The following is a 25,526-nucleotide window of genomic DNA, read 5'->3' as shown; positions in this document are numbered from 1 at the left end:
GCCCCCCCCCCCCTCATAGGCAGTGATAGACCTGGAAGTCTGGGGGGCACGATGATGATGATGTCAATTCATATATACACTCATTGCCATATTATATTCATATAAAATTTGCGCACCCAGAAGAAGTCGTCAAAATGAAACGAAATTTTACACATGTAAGTACTACGTTGATATAAGTAAGTGATTAGAAAATCCAAGAAAAAGGATCATTTATTGCAGAAAAAAGTACAGATGAACAGAAGTTTTAGTACTCTGTTGGACCCCCTCTAGCGCGAATGCACGATGCGATACGAGCGGGCATTGAGGCATACAAGTTCCGTATGATGTCCTGAGACATCTCGTTCCACAGTTGCTGTAAATACGCCTCTAGTTCGACCAACCTCGTAGGGTGTCCAACTTGCCGTCCCAAATGATCCCAGATATGCTCGATTGGTGACAAATCTGGGGATAGAGCAGGCCAGGGAAGGGGGGTAATGTGGCGGAGGCAGTCTTGTGACATCCTTGCTGTGTGTGGCCTAGCATTGTCTTGTTGAAAAATGGCTCCTGGGAGCCGTGCCATGAGTGGCAACACATGTGGCTGAAGGATGTTATGGACTGGGCTGTCATTGTGCCATCGATCAATATTAGGGGTGACCGTGTATCGTAAGCAATGGCACCCCATACCATGACACCAGCTGTGGGAGCGGTGTGTCGCTGTAAAGTGAAGGCAGGATTGAAGCGTTCACCACGGGGCCTCCACACACGAACACGATTGTCATCACTGCTCAAGTTAAATCTCGATTCGTCGCTGAAGACTACCTGGTTCCATTCCATTGCAGTCCAATCCCGTCGTGCTCGACACCACTCCAAACGGAGGCGTTGGTGTCATTGGCAGCACACGTAATGGGCACCGCGATACCAGATGTCCTTCAGCCAGGCGCCTTGCGATGGTTCGGGAAGACACAGGGGCCCGTAGTAAAGCTGCTGCCTGTGTCTGGATAGCGGCCAATGAGGCAGTTGGCTCTACGCGTGCGTTTCGGATGATGTGACGGTCTTCTCGACGACTGGTTTGTCGAGGGCGTCCTGAACCTGGTCGCCGTGTAAATGACGTCTCTTCTGTCCACTGGTCCCAACACCTCCTCACAGTAAAATCAGAACTGCCTAGTTGACGAGCTACTCGCCGAGCTGACCACACAGCTTCCATCATCCCGATGATTCTTCCCCTATCGAACTCTGACAACTGCTCATATGGTCTTCGACGGCGGCGTAACGGCATGTCTACCTCAGCATTTCCTTTGCAAACGATTAAATACACTCCAGCAAGCTCTGCTTACCTGTTTTATACTCCAAGGAGAACGAAGTTCAACGCCCTCTAGTGGCATTGCGCAACCACGCTGCATTTCTAATCATTTGCATATTTGCCCGGCATGTACCTTCAGGCCAACTTTCGTTTCGATCCCACAATTATTTCTTGGTGCGCAAATTTTTATGGCAATGAGTGTACATTAGATCGGTCGACTCCACTTTTGACGCTGGGCCCCCCCCCGTATCACCGCCTATGGGGTCATTCAAGTATTACGTCAGCATCGAGGGGGTTTCGGATTTGCTGACTTTTAATGACAAATGGGGGGGGGGGGGTTTGAAGGTTGTTGAGATGTGATCAACCACCCCTTTTTGAAGATATGAAATATTCTAAGCTGCTGACAAAATTTTGCTGACGGGGTTTATTTGTCTTTTATGTGCCGTTTCGGTAGTGAATAATGAGCTGAACGATGATTCTTAACTAATTTATTACGGAACAATATTTACAACTGATTCCCGGCATGTTCTCATTCCTTTGAAGTGTTGCCACCTTCGTACAACATAATACTGCTTATTTTCTGGTGTTGCCAGATACATGACACGGGGGGAGGGGGTCAGTGTTTTGCTGACAAGGAAGAGGGCCAGAAATGGCTGAAAATCTGCTTACGTAATACTTGAATGGCCCCTATGGTATTAATCATCAATGTCCCACTTGTTCCGTTCAAAAAATATGGTCAGATTATTATGTTTTTGTTTACTTACTTTTGCTACAGACTGAAAAAAAAATATGATAATATAGACATATCAACTTTAAAAGTTTTTTAGGTAATCCGATTTTGAAAAAATATTAATTTTATCATTTTTATAATGTCCGTTTCATTCTTTTTCACAAAAAAAAATTAAATCCAGCTCAGTTCATAGATCATGATGATAGCAGCTCCCTTCTTAACACCTAGCTCAGTGGCGTCTCCTTCGATTTTCAGCTTGAACTGAACAGTGACCTCGCGGAAATCGTAAACATGTAAACAAACATGTGCCGAGGAGGACGCTAAAACTCGAGAGGTACGGATCGTAAAACAATGTTCTCACCATGCCACGCGTCCAATAGATTGCTTTTAAGGACGCCGAGGCCGTTCCTCCATGAATTCCTCAGTAAATCATCGACCCTCAGCCCGGACGCGGAGGAAGAGGTAAACGGCGGTAGCAGCAAGATATTAAGCCTCTTCGCCCGGGAGCTGTCCTCGGCGTTCGGGTGCAACTTGTTGACGGCGAGGGCGATCTTCAGGAGGCGGCGCCGCGCCGAGTTCTCGAAGCTCGCGTCCCTGGGAATCGAGGAATTCCGGGACACGCTGGCGTTCTGCGAGGCCAACGTCCGGCTGAGAGACGTCATCGACAACCCGGCCATCGTGACCATGAGCTCGAAGATTCTGAGCGAGAGGCTCAGTTGCCTGATGGAGCTCGGGCTCAGGAACATCCAGGCCACGCACATCCTCAAGTGAGTTTTTTTGTGGATGGCTTCTTTAAATAAGTGACCTTGAAATATTTCCTCAAGCCTTGAGGTAGTGAGAAAGTGAGCGACCAAGTGAGTAGTCACTCATAGAACTGCTCACTCTGCCAGTAACTTACACGTTAACTAGCTTGCTCAATCGGTCACTCTTGCATTCACTAGTACACTTATACAGTCACACAATTGCTCACTCTGTCACTAACTAACTCCAACATTTGATCACTCACATGGTAACCAAGGCTCACACTGTAACAGGCTTGCTCAATCGGTCACTCTTCCATTCACTAATATGGTCACTAAATTGCTCGCTCGCTCACTAAACAGTAGAGTTCAATTACTCATTCACTGCCAAAGAAAACAAATAAACAACAAAATTGTGAGCACTGCCTATATTATTGAGCAAAGAGCACACCTTCGGCAAGGGTTCTCAACATTTAAAAAAGTACGGGTCACTTCATTGGTTTGAAACCATGTCACTGGCCACTTAAGTTCTCAACAGCCACTTGATTCATCTGTAAATGTGTGTGTGGGGGGGGGGGGGGGTCACCAAAATGATCTGTAAATGTGATACAGATCTTGTAAGTGATCTTTTAATGTGCCGCGGTACTTTTAAGTGACTGCAAATGTGTTGCAAATTGCTAAAGTGATCTGGAATGATTCTTTCTGAATGACCCTGTATACAAAAATCAAGGACCATACACCTCGCTACACTTCCATCTTGCATAAGGGACACCAAGTATATCAAAAAACAAATTTTGAAAGTCAATATCGTCTAATCAAAATCGAAACAAAAATTCCAAAAGAGGCTTTCGGGACAGCATGTTTACTGGCAAAAAATTGAGATGTCCTGAAACTCGGAACATATGGTAAGCCCATGTTGGGGATCACCGAAAAATTTTCTGGTCAAATAAGGGGAGGGATCATGCTTCAAAAAGTTTGCACACCACTGTAATAGGGAATAAATGGGGCAAAATGAGACAGTAAATCATTCACGGCCCGATTTAACTGATGTCAGGGCCTGGGGGTTAAGAAATAACACTGATCTGCATCATTGCGGAACAAATACCAAAAACATCTGCGGGGAAAAGTATATGAGCAATAATCATAAATTTACAAAAATTCAGAACTTATTAAAGGTGCCAATAATTGTTGTAATAATAATTATTGCTATAATATATATAATAATTATAATTAAATAGCTGGACGGCTCTAAAGACACCACGAATACAAGATCAATGAATTGTACAGTTATCTGCAAGTGACAAGTGTTTTGGCTCGTTTGGTAACGTGTGTCATCTCGCTGAAATATTTTGCTTTTCATTGTTTCAGTTTCAACTACATCATGGCTCAAACTCCCGATCAACTGAGACAGTACAAAGCCCTGAAGCTTCCCAAGGACGAATCCCAGATACAACTGGATCATCTCGTCAGTGGCTCCGCTGAGTTCCAGTCCGCCATGAGGTCAAAGATTCTTTCTGCCTATTCTAAGAACAGCACCCTCGCCACCATCAAAGCTGAATTGAATGCTGAGTTCCTCGCCTGGAGACTGAAGTGCTCCCACGAAATGGTCGAGAAATTCATGAAGAAACATTCGTCTCTCAAATCCGTCAGCATCAGGGGAATCGAGTCGACTATCGATGTACTGATCAGAGACTATGGACTGGATCCGTCAAAAGTGAGTAATTTTGATTCAAATTTATGCACATATGAATGTATAAGTACATATTGCATTTATATTACAGGGTGTTTAATCGTTATGGAGCACTAATGTCTGCATAGCACTTATTCAATTGCTGTACACAGAGCACAACATAATTATGAATAGGCTTTGGACGTGATCCTGGGGCTTCTCAGCACCTGTCACAAACCTCCAAAGAGCAGCTTTGCATCAGGTAGCTGTTAAGATCCCAGTGGGCTACCACCTGGGATCAGGGCCGTCTTAAGAGCGTCATGGGGTCCCCTGGGCCAAGTGGTTTTTCTGGCCCTACCTGGTAAATTCTAGAACTAAGTTCTCTACTAGACGAGTCATCTGAAAAATAATCCATGTAATTAGAAGACAGTTCTGGATCTGTATCAGAATTCAGTTCATCTAACAAGGAACATATTTTCGTCGTGCTTCAATTACTGAAACAAAAGTTCCCGCTTCCATAGAGAAAGATGCTTTTCATTGAATGGCCTCGCACATTCACATTTATATATATATATTTATTTTTTTTGAGATAAACCCAGATGAAACGAGTATTTCAGTGACATGGACAAGTTATGCCATTTGTTGAAAAATATTGATGATAAAGTGCCTTTTTGCAAGAATTAAAAATACGGGCAAAAACCAAAAAAGGGGAGGAGAAAATATTGATATATGCCCGTACACTGTACGGGGCAAGACAGTTAAGGGGTTAAAGCACTATTGGCAATCCACGAGATACATTCGACCCTTCTTCCCCTCCCACACACATTTGTCTGATCTGTTTTAAAGTTGAACCCTTGGGGAGAAGAGAACAAATTATTTCTCCAAATCAACGTATTTATTCAAAAAAATTTAACAAATACATTGTTAATTGTATTAGTTAATAAACTTCAAAATATGTTTACAATAACCGAATCCCAGGATTAAGCACTATAATCCCTATTTTCTGGGGCTGGGGGAAAAACCCAGGAAGTGTTAATTCCTAATGCTTATATATACACATACAGTAAAACCTCGTTAAGTCGTCACTCCGGTTAATTCATCATTTTTCTTCAGACCCTTCCAGCTCTCATAGACCACAATGTTATTAAACCCTCGTTTACTCGTTGCTAATTTCGGTTAAGTCGTCACTATGAAAAAGTTTGAGAAAGTGGAACAGAAACTATTTTTATGGCTCCCATTAAAAAAAAAGAGCTTGTTAACAGCATTGCCATATGCTTAAAAGTCACCATAAAATCCTATATACCCAAACGGAACAGTTTAAGTAACGAAAGTTATGCTGGGGAAGTTCATTTGCCGACTAAGGTTTTTGGAACATTGGGGAGTGTTCAGACCCACAAAGCAGAATGTTTAGCACTGTTCTGCGATGAACCCTCAGCTGACTGGACATGTTCTGTGGTAAAAATCCCCATACATGTAATAGTGGTTTTTTTTTGTACTTTTTCTTAAATTTCTTCCAAACTGTTCTGCAGTAGAGTTAATTGTTCTGCGGCGTACGTCACAGATTTTGGCACATTCTGCTTTGGGGGTTCAGGCTAGATCTCATTTCTGCCTGAACTCCATTGGAGCCCCAAAGCAGAATGTGCCAAAATCTGTGACGCACGTCACAGAACAATTAGTGCTGCTGCAGAACAATTCGGAAGAATTTTAAGAAAAAGTGCAAAAAAACACTATTATATATATGGGGATTTTTACCGGAGAACATTTCCAGTCAGCCAAGGGCTAGTCGCAGAACAGTACTAAACATTCTGCTTTGGGGCATTGGAGAAACTGGACAAACCACAAGACACCCAAGTTCTGTCGCAAGAAGCAACGTAAGCACTTCGCCCCCCCCCCCAGGAGGAGCAGGGGATCTCTGGCAAAATCTAAATTTATTGATATATATATATTTTTTCAAACCGTGCACAACTCAGGTCTATCGCCATAGGCAATTTACTACCTAGTGAGTTGTGCCGGAATTGTAAGTGTGTGTACCTAACAGTCTGAGTGTGTATCTAGTGTTGTGTAAGATTTTTCAGTGCTGCCATCTATATCTCAGAAGTGAAGTGAGTGATGTGTAGTGACTGAATATTTGTACTGTTTGCAGGCCTGTTGCTCTCTGTGGCGAGACTTTTTAACGGGGAGATCGGTTCGCATTTGCGCCTCGAAGTTGGGAACCACAGAAAACAAACTTCAGCCGACCACCACTGTGGTGACGGTGGGGCTCGAACCCGGGTCCCCGCGATGCGAGTCCGTCACTATGACCACTCGGCCACCACAGCGGCAAATTTATTGATATGTCAAAGATTACATATAGTGCAAGAAAATAAAAAATTATGTAAATCGAAGAATCAAATTAATCAAGTTAAAGTCAAAGTACAACGGCCACGGATAATAAATAATCATAGAAAGCATGGACTCTCCTAATTTAGGGCTTGAAATTTAAACAAAATATCTTTGTTGAAGAAAATTAGGCATTCTATCCCAAGTTGCGGTCTTCTGTTTACTTTTCCCTGCCCAGGGCCCCCTCCACCAAGTCAAAAGTGTTCGAGATTACTTTGTAGTTGCATCATGAACTACTGACCAAGAGTTAAAACACTAAAATTAAATCAGATGTATATGTAAAATTAATGTGCAATAGAGAGTTCTGTTATGAAGAAAAGCTACTTATTCAAACAGTTGCTCTGGTAGTCTAAATTAAAAATTACTGGTATAAATCTAAGTGCACAGTACATTTTACCACAATAATTTAAGTAATAAGAGATAAAAGAGATAAAAAATTGCTATTATTTTTTCTTTCGCAATCTGTAAATTTTACTAATATTGTTATTTTGATTCATACTTTAATAAATGTCATATTACTTTCAATTTATACGATTTTCATAACATTGCACATTAAATCTGACGGAACTCTGCCCTAAGTCGTCACTCCGCTTAAGCCATCATAATTTTTCGATAACTTGAGGTGACGACTTATTGAGGTTTTACTGTATATATATATATCCAATGAACCACCACAAGAAAAACTAACGTCATCTTGTCCATTTCAGATCAGCCATTCCCTCTTCATTCTTGCGTCAGACAACAGGAAACTCGGCAGCCTGTTCCGGAACGTCCAGGACATCCTCGGTGTAGACATCCAAGCGATCATACAGAAACTGCCGGCCGTGATCGGCAAAACAGCGGAAAGCTTGAAGAAAGTAGAGGAAGTGCTCCTCGAGTTCTACGCCTCGCCCGAGCAGCTGCTGTCCTGTCCGAAAGTGCTGTTGATGAACCCTTCGACTTTGCGTGAGCGCCTCAGGGGGCTGCATGAATCCGAAGACTTTAGGCTCCTTAAGAACAATAAGGATTTCCTGTGGCTGGCGATCCACCACAAATGGCTCAACTACAGGCTCAAGTTTCTTAAAAGCAGCGGAGTGCCTTGCTCTATATCTGTGTTCCTACTATCGCCGGTAAATTTCAAGAAGCGCATGAAACTCAGCAAAGGTTCCACGTACGGCAAAGACGTGGTGAGATATTTCACTGAGATATTCCAGTGCAATGAGCTGTCAGTCAAGAACCACGTAAAGGATTATCCTAACATGAGTTGCACGTCAATTCTCAATGCCGTGAAGGTCATAGACTTCTTGCTTAGCAGGGGGGTTTCGAAAGAACAGCTATGGAATGGATTGGGAATCGTTGCCTACGACTTAGAAACCATTGAGAAGTATTTCAACAACATGCCTTATTATAAGGAGTTCCAACCATTTTCTGAATGGAAAGGTCATTTCAATCTCATCCACCTGTTGATATACGCTATCGAGCGCAACAGCAGTTGTACAGTCGACCTCATACCAAAAGACGAACTTCCCGACATTGAGGAAACGGAAGAGGAAAACCTGGTGACAGATGAATCACCTGACAGTCCCGAGTTCTCTTACACCACGAAAGGTGACTTCACAGACTTTCGCAGCAATCAAAGGCACGAATGGGTCTCTGATGACGAAAATGAAGAAGAGGTATCCGATATGTACATGATGTGAAATTGATTGTGCATTTTTTAAATCTTATCGCCATGTAATATCTACGATTTTCTATCAAATCTAGTTCTTCATTTCCCTAGTGTGTGGATGTGAAATGTATCATTTCTCTGGTTTTCTATGCCTCAAACTGTGCTGCAGCTCATAGTCGTGTTCAGAAAATTCACTGGCAACAGTTCAACATGAGTGAATGATCGAGTGAGCAAGTGAACGAGTGAGTTGCATATCTCCATCAGGGCGAGAGAGCGACAGCTTTATTTAGTCCAACTTGCTGGATGCAAAATTAAAGGAGACCGCAAAACCTGCCTGTCATTAGAACTCACTAGGTCACTCACTCAATTACTTGGTAGCTCATTCTATCATTCACTCACTGGGTTGCTCATTATGTCACTCAATCACTCTCTCAGTATGTCAGTCACTCAATCACCAGGCCACTCACTCATTCAATGGGAGTGAATTTTCCGTAAATCCTCAGAGCTGGACCAGAGATTTGATGTGGTTCTTATAGTGGTCAATGGGAATCAGAGTGGATAAAAGAACGTCTGTAATAATTAGGGCAGTTATAAAAAAAGCTGCCTAAAACATCACGTCATCGAAATCAAACCAGTTTAACCAATCAACATTAGCCATGTCTTGCAATGGTCACTGCAAGTTCCAGATGTGGTTTCTTTGTTATATACACACTCGCAAAATTCATTCCTCAATGATCTTCGCATGTCAGAGATGTGTTTCGTCTCGTCAGCGTTGGAATAACTAGAGCAAGTTCTTTTTAATAACTACTGTAACATTTAAAATTAAATATAGTTATATAAGAACGATTACATATTTTTAAGAAAGGTGGACAGACGGAAGAAAACATGCTTTCAGAACCACATGGTCTGGACGAGTGTTCAACTACTTGTGTTGCTAGATTCTTATCTCTTTTTTCTGCTTCTTCCACTGGATCTGTCTGCATTGGGTGTTTCCGGGATGCACTCGATACACCACAGACGCTCTAAATTTGGTGAATTTTTCACATTCTTAGCGAACAGGAGCAGTTTCTTGGTGGTTACGACAGCACCTATACTGATATTTAGGCATTCCAACACTAGTTCATAAAGATGGATGCCATGGATCAAACCTAAATGCATAAAAGCTTTGATTTTGTTCTCAGTTCCCCTTTTTGTCATCATATCTGCGATGCTTAGTGCAAGGTTACCTAAACAACTCCATAGTCTTGTCGCCCTCAGACAAAGTGATGTTCTGGGCACCAGGGGCAGCTTGAAAGAAAAAAATCTACTCATGCCGGCCTATTTATGGTTCCCCGACCATGTTTTTTCTGGTTGAGAAACCATTTTCCACCCTTTTAGCTCAGATTTGTGTCTTTGCTGACCCCCTCCCCACCAAGCTGGGAGTACCCTTTAATCAATTGCTCTACTTACTGGTATGCAGGAAAATGATTCATTAAGACAGCCTTAGCTCAGTTAGAATGCTTAACAGCAGCCCAGTTGCGGTCAAGTGGTTATAGTGACAGACTCTCATCATCAAGAGGATGCAGTGTGGTTCCCAATTTCAAGGTGTGAATGCGAGCCATTCTCTCCTTTGTCATGATTGCATTTCCTCCCCACAACATATTTAGAAACCACACTTTTTACACCAGGAAACAACACTTCCAGTTTCTTTCCTTTCCTGGCTTGGAATTGTAAGATGTACACATTTTTTATATGTATAAGGTGCGTACAGCTTTTCTACAGCATAACTGTCTGTCAACACATTCCACAAACAAAGGAACATCGCGCTACTGTTGCACATGCCTGTTTGAAGCAATAAAAAACGACGTTGGTTGTCAGGTGATCGTACTCAACCAATGAGAGGACTTTTCAACCGATTTATAGTTAACACTGACTATGCTTTTTGGCAGAGAGAGAATAGGGCTGTTCGGGAAACGTCATGTCTAAATATGCTGTAACGCTCACTCTTTCACGACCCGGGAGGATGGTCCCTAATGATTAGTGGGCGAAACATTTTATCGTAACATCAATCCCAGTCCTGTTGAACCTGGCATAGAGGAGATGGCGGGGGTAGTGACCAACTAGTCTGCACAGACCGGCTTGGTTTGTCCAGGATCCCTTTATCCAGGCAGCTGTTCGTCGCTCTTCCTGCGCTCAAAAGTGGAGGTGTTTAGTGTGCCGGCAAACCGTTGGGGAGCAACCCTGAAAAAGCAAAACTGATGGGGTCCCCAAGACGACATGCCTTCGTCAGACGTCATTGTCGCTCCTGGACGAACCACGGCACTAGCAACAAGGTGGAGCTACACTGAAACATCTCCTTCGTTAGACGGAGAAGACGGCCTTCTTCCGACAACCCCTATAGAGATTACTGCTTTCCTTGCCAGAACGCTTATTCATAATCGTATGTACCGCAAATGCTCATCTCGGTTCCCCCTATTGTACTCCTTTCCTAAGCCCCCTCCCACTTTACATATGTACAGCTTTTTTTTCTTTGTCTTTTGCATGTACAGGGTGGGCAGAAAGTCCCTAAAAACTTTAAAAATTCATAAAAACCGGAAAAATAATCGAAATAAAAAACGGTTTGCAGGGTTAACACATCGCTAGATTCTCAGGAATTTTCTTTAAGACAGGGGGGAAAACTCAAAACAGCCGATAGATGGCGCTGGTACAATGGTTTGTTCATCATAGGACCCTTCTTTGAAACGCAATGCCCAGTAAATGGGTGGAAAACGGCTACGGTGAATGCGCAGCGTTATTTAACGCTTCTGAGCGAGAAGGGCGTGCCATGTTTGCGTGAAAGAGATGCGCTTTCCACCGTCACGTTTATGCAAGATGGAGCAACTAGTCACACTGCTACTCCGGTCAAGGCATTCCTGATACAGACGTTAGCAGGCGTTGCAGGTTCCCATGGCCTCCAGATTTGACACCGGCAGGCTTCTGGTTATATATGGGGATATTTGAAATCCCGGGTGCATCGATCGGGTCCATCCAATCTGTCGGAACTGAAAGATGCGATCCGCCGAGAGGTGTCATGTATACATCCGGACCTGCTGCACTCTGCCGTTACTGGATTTGTGACTCGCCTGCAATGTGTTACCCCCTGTGGTGGTCACGTGGAACACATACTGCTGTAATAAACGATTTGGAGGCATTCTGTTCGTTATTTGCGTATCTTTTCTTTGACTTGTGTACGTCAGCGTCCCCTATCGGCTATTTTTGAGGGGTTTTTTCCTGTCTTCCCGTGACCTAGCGATGCTAACCCTGCAAACCGCTTCGTATTTCGGTTATTTTTCCGGTTTTTATGAATTTCCAGTTTCTACGTACTTTTCGCCCACCCTGTATACATACATACAGTTTCTTTTCCTTTAACCACACATGCTCATCACTCAGACTCAGTTGTACCCCTCGATAAGGGCCCCCCCCCCCGCCTTCACATTTACAGTTATTTGCTTTTCTTTGTCTTTATATATTTCTTTGTGACCGCACCACTAGGCCCCCATTGTACTCATCGTTAAGGCCCTCCCGTGAAATAAATTTTCTTATTCTGGCTGGTTCTCCAGTCGAAAATAACATCGCACGAGTGACAGAGCCCTGTCGTGATCGGTTCAATTTGTGAATCCGAAGTTATTACCCGAACAGTACAATCCATCATCAAGAAAATATTTTTTTGTTCAAAATATACGTATTTCATTCGCAAAGGTTTTCAGTATGGTTTGCTAATATGGATATAAAGGCGGTAACACACGTAACTGCAAGCTCGACAAGCATGCACAACCTCCCTTTCGCCTCCTTGGTACAAGCATCAGTTTTTACACAACCAATTTACGGCAAATTCACCGACAAACAATGCGGCACAATTGAATGAGTGCATGAGCAAGTGAGCGAGCAAATGGGTGAGTTCACTCAAGACAGTGAATGTATGACCAAAGATAGAGTGAATGAGTAAGTGCCCTAGGCCAATATAAACTATAGCAGAAGGCCTCCGCGCGAAGCTCTTGACGTCACTGAAGAAGGCCATCTCATCTATAGCCATTGGATATAGCACTACAAAAAAGGGTAAAGATGGCGCATGCGTCGGCCTGCTATATCCAATGGCTATAGGTGAGATTACCTTCAGTGACGTCACGAGCTTCGCGCGGAGGCCTTCTGCTATAAATGTTGTTGCCTAGGCAGTGAATGAACAAGAGAATGAGCAAATGAGTGCCCTAGGGAGCGCACTCAGTCGGTGAGTAAATGAATGAGTAAAGAAAGAGGAATGAGCAAATGGGTTGGTCAAGTGAGCACATGCGTGAATGAATGAACAAGTCAATGAGCAAGTGAGAGACCTAGAGAGAGTATGAATGACCTATTGAGTGACTGAATGCGAGTTGCATCGCTTTTTTTCTGTGGAAGGGAAGGTTGTACTTTGGGTTTTGCATACCAGACACATTTCAATTTTTTTTTTATTACGTTAGGCACAGTTCGACGTATGCAAGGCAAGTTGCATTTCTACAAAATTACACGGAGATTCATGCACTCAACTCATTTGTGCTTACTCTTATACAGACGCTTGTACAAATAGATTGCACACGCATGCTTGTCCAGCTCGCAGTTACGTGTGTAGGTACATTAAACACACGATGCCCCTAGTTCTCGGTCCCCTAAATTCACAGACTTCTTACCAATGCCGCATCAATAACATCCCACTCGCTATCGCGATGAAACTACAGCACAGTACGATCACCACGACAGCGGCACCCGAAAGAGCTGGCCGAGACGGTTTCTCGGCCGGAATCGCATTCGTCTCGTTAATCATGAAGCCCAATGCCCATCCGAGATTCGTTCCTGAGATTTCGTCCATGAAGAATATGTTGCGCCAAGATCTCTCGTCGAAACCGTACACGTCGGTCAACCACTTCGCTATGAATACCGCGCCGAAACAATATTGTCCCAAGTGTTTGCAGTGTTCTTCCTGGCAGGTACGGTTCCGGACATCTCGCCAGGGCAGGCCGCACCACTTCTCGCTGATGTTCCCGAACGCTTCCAGGGACACGTTGGTGGCGTTGAGGAACTTCGTGACGTAATAGAAACCGGAAAACGCCACGAATTCCATGTCCGTGCTCGGGACGCTGATGTCGTCTTCGGCGCATATTTTGAAACGTTTCTTTCCGCACGTTCTCGCGTCGATCAGATTCTGAACCTTGCGTTTGCATTCCGCGTAGTTGCCGCTGCCTCTGAAGGTGAAGTTTCTCGACGCGTGCGCCGATTCGACACGTAGCCAGTCATCGGACGCTTTGGTGCTTGTGCATGGTCGTCCGAGTAACTCCTTCGCATTGACGGTCTCGACGTTTCCTTCGTTCAAACAAGGGTCATCGATATCCTTCGGGGAATCCATATCCTCGAGCAGTAAAGCCCTGTGCCTGTCGCGAGCTTTATCGGCGCCGAAACATAGGAACGAAGTAGAAAATAGCACGTGTTCACGTCCGTAGAGCTTCAGGTGAGTGTTTTTAGTGTCGTCGTTAGATGTTGCCGGGTGGACAGCGAATGCGATTTGCGTTGATGCACCTCCCATGTCCAAAGAACCGTACGTCTCACCATGTCCGTGCAACGTCTTCATCAGGAAATTCACTGCGATCCAGGCGTACATGCCTTCCTCGAATCCCGATATGACGTCCACTCTTTGGACATCGATGCGGGTTCTCCGCTGCAAGTCACATTTCATGCGCAGGAGTGTAAGACGGACATCCTGGGATTGGGACATGTTCCTCAAGCGCATCTTAGCGGTCGCTCCGACGTAAAGCGGCGTGGATTGTCGCGATTGCTCAGGGACCAGCGCCGTCACGTACCGGACACAATCGGCGACGTCAATGACGGGGTCCGGTAAGGAGGTGATGCCTGGCCTGTGTTTGCAATGGGCCAGCTGGACGACGTCGCCGGTTCCGTTCAGTTTGCTGCCCGTCCACTTGAACAGCGAGGCTTGGGTTTGGGTGGAGCCGGCGTCCACGACTACGCCGTAATCGAACGGGACCCTGCCGCCGGTGCTGGCGAACGTGGAGACGCTCGCGATGGCCGTCGCGATAGCGATGACCGCGGACACGCTTGCGGCGATGGCGATGCGTGGCGATGCCGGCGTCATGTGGCGGGTGGAATTGTTATTACTATGGCGGCGTCCTTGGAGGGGTGATGAAGATCCTCCGCCGCGGCCTGGAGTGCCCATGGCCGTCGCTGGACGCAGTTTAGCCATTCCGAAACCGAAATGATGTAACACGTCAGCTTTTCAAAACGAGGTTCAAGTCCAGTTGATCAACTGGGAGGAGACATGTTCGATGACATGCAATAAGATGCCGAAAGAAATTGATGCTCTGTCCCAAAGCGGCTCGAGATCTTTAATACAGCTTTGCCTAAAAGCAAACGTTAAAAAAAATGTCACGTGATTGTTTGCGACGCATGCGCTTTTTCAAGAAATGAGGGACAACGTCATCAAATTACAGACGTCTAAAATATAAGCTGGCCATATTTTCTCGATAAAAAGTACGGAAAATTTGTTTACCATCATGATTCCTCGAAAGACTGGTTATATTTTTGGAGATGATGATTACAAGGAAGAAAAGCTAGCAGATGGCGAAGGGGGTATGAAGCGCTACTGCAGCGCAATTTGGGACCCCCAAATAGACCAAGTACGGCTCTATCCATCTAGGAAGAAAATTCATCTCTGCCCCCACACGGACTCGAACCCCGGTCTCTCGTTTTCCGGACGAGTTCTCTGCCAACTAAGCTATGGAAACAATGTTTCTCCCTTGGACAAACGAGAGATCGGGGCTCGAGTTCCCGTGGAAGCAGAGATGAATTTCCTTCCTTCTAATCATCATCTCCAAAGATGTAGCCCGTTTTTCGACGAATCTTGTATTAACAAGTGGGGGGGGGGGGACATTTTTCTACATAAATTTGTTTATCGTCGTCAAAAATGATGCCTAAGGTTATAGCCGCTGTAAATTTTATTGCAAAATGTCCATTATTTTGCAACCAACTGTTTGGAAACTAATGCAATTCTCCCGTTTTACCTGTTTATCCTACTCCCAGTTCGACGGAACGAGATGGATGGTCACCTTACTTGCAAACGGCACTTTTTTTTCGGATATAGTTATCATTTGGTTATTGTTACCAGAAACCCTAAGTCCCGATGTGATCCCGGACTGTATTTAAATACTCTACTCCCTTATGCCGCTACCCGTTGGGCTATTTTCCACTTTTGCGAAGCGGCTCATTTTGGAGAAAAACGTCTTTCACTGCAAATTTAGTTAATTGTGGAAAAATTTCCCCTTTTGGGAAAAATAAACTCCTCATTTGTTGTTTTTTATACAGGGTGCCCCGTAAATACTAATGCGGCCTTTATCTCATGAACCGTCTGTCTCGGAGGGTATGATTCAAAGAATCATAAACTACTGGACAACGCTCCTTTCCCGCATTCATGTTGTCTCTTCCCAATTTTTCAGATTTTTAAATTCGAATATCTCACTTGGAAACTTTGATTTATTTTTATTTTTTTTGGTTCGCCTCAGGAGAGACAGGGCAGCGCTGTATTTTCACCCTCAATACTAGTGCAGGGTAATTTTTGAACGAATTTTGAGCAATTACGTTTTTTTTAAGTTGAAACTATACCTTTACGCAGTGTCGTCTTAACGCATGGGCCCCGGTGCTGAGAATCCAGGAAAAGGGATATCCCGAAAGGTCGAATCCCGGAAACCGAAAATTCACTCACGAAACATGATAAGACAAAACAAAAATCTACGGGAGCGACATGTTGCTCGCTTTATGGTCCAGTCGCCAATCTAGTGATTTCAGGCGTGACAGTAGGATAGCGTCGGCTTGAAGGGACCTCAAGGGGGCCTGCCTCACAAGCACGAGAATCAGTTAAAATTTTCGACAATATGCCAGGGAGGGCCTGAGGAAAATCAATTTGCCCGGGACCGCATGATGCTCTTAAGACAGCCCTGCCTCTCTACAACGGACGGTTGATGAGATAAAGGCCGCATTACAGGACACACCCTGTATAATAAATGTACTATATAAGGTACGGGGAGAGCCGCGTATAATCGAAAGAACCATTTTCCATCGGAATATTCTAGAAATGTCCCTGAATAAGCCGACATATATCACGACAGTTCCGCCAAATGGCTTCCGTAATTCCAGTGAAGTAGATCATATCGCATTTTAATCCACACAAAGGATTATATAATGGCAGTTTCCCCCATAACGCTTCAATGACTTCCAGCTGAGAGATTCAGCCTCATTATCCTCTCTCTCGTGCTCAGCCCATAAAATCGCCATCAAAAGATGATCAGCGACACAATTTCTCACGGCTAATCAGCTAAGATACTGGCCTGCCGAGTGAGGATCAGTGTCGAATCACTGAAGTGGTGATGATTGACTGAGGCCGTATCGGTTTCCAAGATGAAGGTCGCGCATTTTTTTATTTGGGTACAAACAGAGTGATTTTGGCTGTCATTTTTGCCCGGAAATGTGAGGACGCTGCCGTTAATAATAACATAGTAGCCATCTTTGTGTGTGTGTGTGGTTTTTTTTATGGGTGGCACCGGCAATTCGCTGTCTTTTTCGGTCTGCCTGTCACTGTTAGTGTCTTCGTGTTCGGCTTATGGGATGCCATCTACTGCGAGGTATCCGAAGGTGCAGGCTCTCCATGCGATGGGTAAGTGCTTTGTTTGGTTCCATTCACCTTTCACACTCTCTTTCGACCTTCGCTCATTAAGTCACCCTTTTGACCTGGCCCCTCATTCTCTAGCAGAGGCGCCGACATGAAGTAAACATTGAGGGGGGCTTGAAAGTTGCCAATCGTCCTGCATAAAAGGGACTCAAGCCCGTATGTAAAAGAGGGAGAGGAATTCTCTGCACATTGTATATACATTAATTTTTTTCTTTTTTTGGAGGGCGGCTCAGCCCCACTCTCAAAATTTATTGTGGGGGGGGGGGGGGAATGAAATAGCCTTAGCCACCTATTTTCTCTATAGGACACTCTTTAGGTTCCCCACTGTGATTTGGCTCCAATTATTCTGTGACACTTTTTTGGTCACTCACTGACCTCGCTTCCTATTTCAATCTTTTGGTCAACGTGCGGAAAGAAACGTTTCAAAATATGCGTCGAAGACGAGATCAGCGTCCCGAGCACGGACATGGAATTCGTGGCGTTTTCCGGTTTCTATTACGTCACGAAATTCCTCAACGCCACCAACGTGTCCCTCTGGAAGCGTTCGGGAACATCAGCGAGATGTCGGTAACCGTACCTGCCAGGAAGAAGATTTTTTTTTTTTTATACCGAACACAACTCAGGTCTATCGCCATAGGCAATTTACTACTTAGCGAGTTGTGCCGGAATTGTAAGTGTGTGTACCTAACAGTCTGAGTGAGTATCTAGTGTTGTGTATGATTTTTCAGTGCTGCCATCTATATCTCAGAAGTGAAGTGAGTGATGTGTAGTGACTGTATATTTGTACTGTTTGTAGGCCTGTTGCTCTCTGTGGCGAGACTTTTTAACGGGGAGATCGACTTCGCACCTCGAAGTTTGGAACCACAGAAAACCCAGGTCCCCGCGATGCGAGTCCGTCACTACGACCACTCGACCACCACAGCGGCCCAGGAAGAAGACTGCAAACACTTGGGACAATATTGTTTCGGCGCGGTATTCATAGCGAAGTGGTTGACCGACGTGTACGGTTTCGACGAGAGATCTTGGCGCAACATATTCTTCATGGACGAAATCTCAGGAACGAATCTCGGATGGGCATTGGGCTTCATGATTAACGAGACGAATGCGATTCCGGCCGAGAAACCGTCTCGGCCAGCTCTTTCGGGTGCCGCTGTCGGGGTGATCGTACTGTGCTGTAGTTTCATCGCGATAGCGAGTGGGATGTTATTGATGCGGCATTGGTAAGAAGTCTGTGAATTCAGGGGACCGAGAACTAGTGATATCGTGTTTGCACTCTTTTTGTGGTCACTAATATGCCTTCACACTCTCCAGGTCACTCTTTCTGTTGCTCACTGACCCTCGATCTCTGAGCAGGGAGCGGGGGCGTTTCATGGTTTTGAATCTCTTTTCCTATTCTATTTTAATTTTGTTCACCATAAATTCCTCAAATTTGCTGCCATGGGCCATAGTCCACTTAGCCCCCCCCCCCCCCCTCGACTACCGATCAATACACCTCCGCTCATGTCGGATGGGTCTGTTCAACACCTTCTATAGCAGAAAGCCTCCGCGCGAAGCTCGCGACTTCACTGACGTCGTGGATATACTGCAAAAAAGGGGTAACGATTTCGCATACGTCTGCCAATGGCTACAGGTGAAATGGACGACTTCAGTGACGTCAAGGGCTCGCGAGGAAGCTTTCCGCTATAGAAGGTGTTGCACCTCTTTGGAGAGAGCCATACTATCTTCAAATCTTTCCAATTCCCCTTCGGGATAAAGGTGCGGATCCACCGGTGGACGATCGCCAGGGTCATCGGAAGTGTTTCGAACGTGTGGGCAGTGGCGTCTTAACGCATGGGCCCACCCGGGCAACCTCAAGAGAAGAGGGGGCCTCACAAAAATGAGATTCGGTTGAAAGTATTTAGGATTTACCAGGTAGGGCCTCCGAAACACCACTTGGCCCGGGTGCCCATGATACTCTTAAGACGGCCCTGCGTGTGGGTGCTCATCTTCAGTTTGATGTAGGAAATTTAGATTTCTGAATCGTTTCTGGGAATGCTCGAACTCGTTCTACATATTTCTGTGGATCCTCGGACACCCCTGGCACCCCTTTCAAGCATAAGCGAATACCGGCTGTTCGAACGGTTGTGTGGGTCTATGTCGGTGTAATACAATTCTTTTTAGTGAACGGGGTGAGAAAAGGCGATCGCCACCTTCGCCCTTCCCCAGCATTCGCCTGTTTTCTCTAGAGCTGAATAATATGGAATTCGGCCTTTCTTCCTATGAAATACGCGACGCCCCATTCCTACACATCAGCCTGCTGGAACCTGGTTAATAAGGGCACAATAAATTGCCATGTTCATGTCGTATAACATGTATGAAGAGCTTGGTTATATACACACGACTCTCTGATCCAGGTCTGACGAAGGAGTTTCTTCCGTGGCCGACCAAACGGCAGCTGACATTCCTGATGTCGTTGGCGATCGGGCGGATGCTGGTCCACCTGCTACGCGAATCGCCCCTGTCGCCGCTGGCCCTGCCGGAACCGGGACACGAGAAGACTCAGTGGGAATTCCACTACGTCCCCGATCACAACGTGGTGTCACCATCCGAGTATGGCGACGTCGGTCATCGTCCGGATTTCAATTTGCTCGTGAGTATTCTTCTCTTTCGTTCTAGTGAAAGCAGTAGTGGTAGTAGCACCTGAGTGGCGTGGTGGTAAGATGCTCGTCTACCCGTCCGTGAAGTTTTGCCCTCAGGTCCCAGGTTCGACCCGGTGGAAGAATATAAATAAGATATTTGCCCCCAACAAGCTCCCATGGCGCCTTCACCAAACTTGTTGGTGTGCAGTAAGTTGCAATATAGCGATATGATTGGGTTTGGTGGAGTAGTAAAAACGGGTAACAATTTTCTAAGGGACAACAAGACTTTGTGCTATTACTTAGGAGCCATTCAAGTATTACGTAAGCAGATTTTCAGCCATTTTTTACCCCCTCCCCCCCGTTGTCAGCAAAATTTCGTCATCAGCTTAGAATATTTCATATCTTCAAAAAGGGGTGGTTGATGACGTAAGCAACCTTCAAACCCCCTCCCCCCGTCATCAAAAGTCAGCGAATCCGAAACCCCCCCCCCCCACAATGATGACGTAATACTTGAATGACCCCTTATGGTGCACACTGTGCAAGGTATTCAAAAAATGCATTGTACCGGTCGCGTAATTACAATCCCTACTTTCATAGTAACGCAGAAAGCATTAGCCGGTAACTGGTTACTTACGAATCTAAATTTCAAAGTTCATTAACGAAAAATGAAAGCATTTCTTATTGAATCAGTAAATGATGGCTTCGCGAGCCGTTATTATATTATTATCTTCTCGATGCACATGAACCGCATTTGATTAAATCAGAAACAAAAATGCAAACATTTTTCAGTAAATCAGCGAATGACAGCAAAAAAATTTGGATGGGTTTCAGACTGAATCAAATACACAACCTACGGTGTACAGGAGTCTCGTATTATAACCATTACTCCAACGGTGCATGTCGGATTCAAGCACGATTAAATGCATCTATTGTTAAACGTCGCCAGCAAACATTTCGCCATAAGTGACGTAATGGTTCATCACTCATTTCTTCAGCCAATCACGAGGCGCTAAATTTCAACAATGAAGCTAGACATGTAGAGATTGTTTATAATCCACTGTGGAAGCGATAAACAGGTCACGCAGCTGTGTCGGTATTCGTAAGACTGATCCTATTGTACAGAAAGGAGACTGTCGTCCGCCAGAAACGATTTTTTCCGGCGACAGCAGCAGACGACCCACAAAATCCGGAGCGAATGGGATCATACGTGTCTTGTCTTATCTCCGCAGGCGCCGTACGGTTGATTTTTTTCGCGAAGTTGTGAATTCAGTAGCGTCACAGACAGAGATTTCGACTTTTAAAGGCCAGGAGTGCACGATGGTTATTCTCGGAGGGGGGAGATATTGAGCTGAAGATTCGGGATTGAGCCATTTTGGAGCACATCTTCAGTATTATGTAGAGAATTTCGATTTCTGAATCAATTTTAGGAGTGCTCGGTGCCCGTTCTACAAATTTCCTTGGGTGCTCGAGCGCAACCTGCACCCTTCTCAAGCATAAGCGGATACATGCCCTTCAAACGAGAGGGGGGGTGGTTGTCCACCTCCCCTGATGACTAAGGTCAAAGATATTCGGTTAGCCAGTGAATATGTGCGAATTTTCGGGCCATAAAATTATGGGGGAGGCCCTTTGCAAATGCCTCACTCGGAAATCCGGTCCTGGCAGTCTGGGCATCTCCCGGCCAGTTTAACACATGTTTATCAACAGGGCTGGGCAAAGTGCAAAAAAAAAAATATATAGGAGCCAGAACAATTTTTTAGGCGCGTAAAACTTTTATAACCAGAAGAAAAGGTTTCAAAGTTCTTTTTTGGCTTTTTTAGGGCACACAGTGAACCAACCCTCTTTCATGTTGGCAGACATGCAGCTATAAATTCCAAACATCTTGTGCTGCTCTCAGCCTGCAATTTAGTAATTACGCAAAAATATTAGGTGCCAATACCAATTTTTAAGGCGCCAGATGGTGACGTAGTGCCTGCTTATTAACCTCTAGCATTTTTTTTTTTGCAGAAATGGAAGAAGTGGATATACAGGTACAAATTACCACAAGTGATGAGTCCTACCAATCACGTCTACGCAACTGATTACCGCCTGGTGCAACAACATGATCGGGACATGAATAATGTTCTCAGGGAGAACGAAACGCGAGGAATATCTGTCACGTAAGTTGAAAAATGTCGTATCACCAATTGCTTTCCCAATGTAACTATAGTTTTAGTTCTTCCAGATGACAATACCGAAATCATCACCCATAATGCATCCGTATAAAAATATTGTTAAACTGTATCTCACGACGCTCAACGGGCAATACTTGTATTGTGACATGACGTGGATAGTGTGTAGAGCTTGATTGTACTGTAAAGGCCGAAATACTGACGGAAGGTCATTAGGGTCCGTTCAAGTTTACGTCAGCGGAGTTTTAGCCATTTTTGACCCCCCACCTCCGTCAGCAAAAGTCACCTCCTCGTCCCTTCACAGAAAAATTTCTCCAGCTTTGCCCCCCCCCCCTCTCCTAACGCATATTGGTATCAGAGACGTATGCGGGGGGGGGGGGACATAAGGGAATTGTGCCCCTCCAACCCCAGACGATCGAAAATTTATTTGATGCAAAACATATTCGAAAAAAATTGCAATTTCCCAAGAAAATATCTACATGTTGTTATAATCAATTTCTGTTAATTTCGATGCTATTTCAAGCTAAGAACTCAAAATTTCTCTAAGACCATGTATGGTAAAGCCATGTTATAGCCATGGATGTAAAGCCAAGGTTCTCTAAGGGCCTTATTCACCGACATGGTTTAAACTGTAGTCACAATTTTTGGATAAGAGATCTACATAGATTGGTCAAAAACCTGACTTTAACCAATCCGTGCCGATCTCTTATCAAAAAATTGTGACTATAGCTTAAACCATGTCGGTGAATACCGGCCTAAGCCATGTATGGCTTAAACCCTTGGCCCGCCACCTCAAACCTAATTTTGTAGAAATGAACTAAGCAGTACATTTTCCCAGATTACTTAAGTGATCCGCGACATAATTTTTTTTGTCCCACCGGTGTCCGTAAAAGACAGTCCGTTTTACTGTACTCTAATGGCTCCTAATCCAATGTGTTTTCATGTTTTTACAGACAGCCTGTCTTTGGACACCCCGGACAACATCCAGTTGAAAGACGAAGAAATTCACGTTCCTGTTTCTTGCGCGGGACATCCTGGATGAGACATTGGAACAATCGATTGGCGTGGGAACTAACCCGTGGTATCGCCACGGACAACGGACCAGACACGAGTTTCTGCTGGCACTGAATGCGTTGAGTGCGTGCGTCTTCAAAACTTTGAACATTTTCTCACGAGCGCCACCATCACACAAGATAGCGTGCTTTCGAGGTCAAGTCTTCATACGTTTTATTCATGGCGTGTTAAGATTTGGCTACACATCGCTCTTTTTTTGTACATCTGTTATTCAGCTCTCGGTATATGCGAGGGATGGCTGGTCCTTCAGCTGTCATGATATTCGATGATTAGTCTAGTAATTGGTTAATGCCATAGAGCAGAGGGTTCTTAACCTATTTCAGCCGCCTCCCAAAATCAGCTTCGTGACCCATAGGGGACTGCTTGTTTTCCGAAACTAGTGCATTTATAACAGGACTATAAGTAGACGAATCATCTAGGAAGCTCCTGCGTCGTGAACCATAACTCAAGAATCCCTGGCAGCAAGCGGATTTGAGCGACCCATAAGAGTTAATAACCCCTACCATTGAGTGAAATTGGTTTCACTGGCCGCGATTTGATTTGGCGGCACCATGGAAAAAATGTTAGCGCCAATTATCGCCAAAAACTAGCAAACCTAAAATTTCAGCCGATAACGTTCCCCCTATGGATGAAATGTCTGTGGACTGCGTAAATGAGTTTCGAAGGCACAAAAACCGGTTGCATCTCTCGCTAGTATATTAATGTATGAAACTGAGATAAATCACAAAAGGTCTCTAAAACATGAGCTCCATTTGTACAAATAGGCATTGCGGAATGTAGAGCGATCACGTGACCATATATTAATGCGCGACGAGCGTTTACGACATCGTTTTTGAACAGCTGGCTGCTCAAATATTGCAATTTTCAATGCGATTGTATCAACATTATAAATTAAGGTTTAACATGAATGTCACAGGTTCGTTGCTGGTCAATAAAAAGCGTTTTATCATCAAAAAATTCGATCTTTTAAATATTTATGTTTAAAATCAGATTGCGGAACAACACAATGCCGCTCCTAGTCTCGCGATGGAGTATATATATATATAAACTGAAGAGCCAAAAAAACTGGTACAGGCATGCGTATGCAAATAAAGAGATATGGAACCAATCAGAGTACGGCGCTGCGGTCGGCAACGCCTGTATAACACAACAAGTGTCTGGCATAGTCATTGTTACATCGGTTACTGCTGCTACAATGGCAGGTTATCGAGATTTAAGTGAGTTTGAACGTGGTGTTATAGTCGGCTCACGAGAGATGGGAACGACATAGCATCTCCGAGGTAGCGATGAATTTGGATTTTCACGTACGACCATTTCACGAGTGTACCGTGAATATCGGGAATCCGGTAAAAAAATTAAATCTACGACATCGCTGTGGCCGGAAAAAGATCATGCAAGAACGGGACTGACGAGAATCATTAAACGTGACAGACGTGCAACCCTTCCGCAAAGTTCAATGCTGGGCCATCAACAAGTGTCAGCGTGCGAACCATTCAACGAAACATCATCGATATGGGCTTTCGGAGCCGAAGGCCCACTCGTGTACCCTTGATGACTGCACGACACAAAGCTTTACGCCTCGCCTGGGCCCGACATTGGACTGTTGAGGACTGGAAACACGTTGCCTGGTCTGACGAGTCTCGGTTCCAATTGCTTCGAGCTGATGGACGTGTACGGATATGGAGACAACCTCATGAATCCATGGACCCTACATGTCAACAGGGGACTGTTCAAGCTGGTGGAGGCTCTGTGATGGTATGGGGCGTGTGCAGTTGGCATGAAATGGGACCCCTGATACGTCTAGATACGACTCTGACAGGTACGTAAGCATCATGTCTGATCAACTGCACCCATTCATGTCCATTGTGCATTCCGACGGACTTGGACAATTTCAGCAGGACCCTACACGTCCAGAATTGCTACAAAGTGGCTCCAGGAACACTCTTCTGACTTTAGACACTTCCGCTGGCCACCTAAATCCCCAAACATGAACATTATTGAACTTATCTGGGATGCCTTGCAACGTGCTGTTCAGAAGAGATCTCCACCCCATCTTACTCCTACGGATTTATGGACAGCCCTGCAGGATTTCATGGTGTCAATTACCTCCAGCACTACTTCAGACATTAGTCGAGTCCATGCCACGTCGTGTTGCGGTACTTCTGCGTGCTCGCGGGGGCCCTACACGACATTAGGCAGGTGTACCAGTTTTTTTGGCTCTTCAGTGTATATTTCATTTAAAACGAATAGCGTGATCCGTTCTTGGACATTGTTGTCGGTAAAGTTTCTGGACATGAAAGGATTCAATAAGGCGATCGCCCCTCCCAAGAGCTGAATAACAATTTGCCTGTCCCCTCTCGAAATACCTTGGATTCCCGTATGGGCCATATAGCTCCCCCCCCCCCCTTCTGGTCGCGAGACATTCGAGGGGGCCCACGGAAATGAAGATAGAGTGGGAAGTTACCACCCTGACAGGTGGTTGTGTGGGTAGCAGCACGGAGC

The 25,526-nt window shown here is 44.9% G+C and overlaps 3 protein-coding genes across 3 annotated transcripts; 2 read left to right on the top strand and 1 right to left on the bottom strand.

Moving 5' to 3' along the window:
- The first annotated feature begins 2,255 nt into the window (after positions 1-2,255).
- mTerf5 (mitochondrial transcription termination factor 5) lies at positions 2,256-8,558 on the top strand. Its single transcript, XM_089251663.1, has 3 exons — positions 2,256-2,776; positions 4,118-4,463; positions 7,505-8,558. The coding sequence occupies exons 1-3, from the start codon at positions 2,361-2,363 to the stop codon at positions 8,474-8,476; spliced, it is 1,734 nt and encodes a 577-aa protein (XP_089107789.1). The 5' UTR covers positions 2,256-2,360; the 3' UTR covers positions 8,477-8,558.
- A 4,562-nt stretch (positions 8,559-13,120) lies between these two features.
- LOC149068012 (ectonucleoside triphosphate diphosphohydrolase 1-like) lies at positions 13,121-14,686 on the bottom strand. The gene has a single exon (XM_089251681.1). The coding sequence runs from the start codon at positions 14,684-14,686 to the stop codon at positions 13,121-13,123; it is 1,566 nt and encodes a 521-aa protein (XP_089107807.1).
- Positions 14,687-16,817: 2,131 nt separating this feature from the next.
- LOC149068011 (uncharacterized) lies at positions 16,818-23,957 on the top strand. The gene is made up of 4 exons (XM_089251649.1): positions 16,818-17,149; positions 19,558-19,793; positions 21,787-21,938; positions 22,904-23,957. The coding sequence occupies exons 1-4, from the start codon at positions 17,026-17,028 to the stop codon at positions 23,076-23,078; spliced, it is 687 nt and encodes a 228-aa protein (XP_089107775.1). The 5' UTR covers positions 16,818-17,025; the 3' UTR covers positions 23,079-23,957.
- The last annotated feature ends 1,569 nt before the right edge of the window (positions 23,958-25,526 follow it).

The sequence above is a fragment of the Pholcus phalangioides genome, unplaced genomic scaffold (assembly GCF_987345545.1).
Source record: "Pholcus phalangioides strain wild (caught in Gottingen) unplaced genomic scaffold, Ppha-v1.0 ptg000027l_1, whole genome shotgun sequence".
In the NCBI taxonomy this organism is placed as follows: domain Eukaryota; kingdom Metazoa; phylum Arthropoda; class Arachnida; order Araneae; family Pholcidae; genus Pholcus; species Pholcus phalangioides.
The sequence above is the reverse complement of the archived record's forward strand: the minus strand, read 5'-3'. Positions and strand labels throughout refer to the sequence as shown.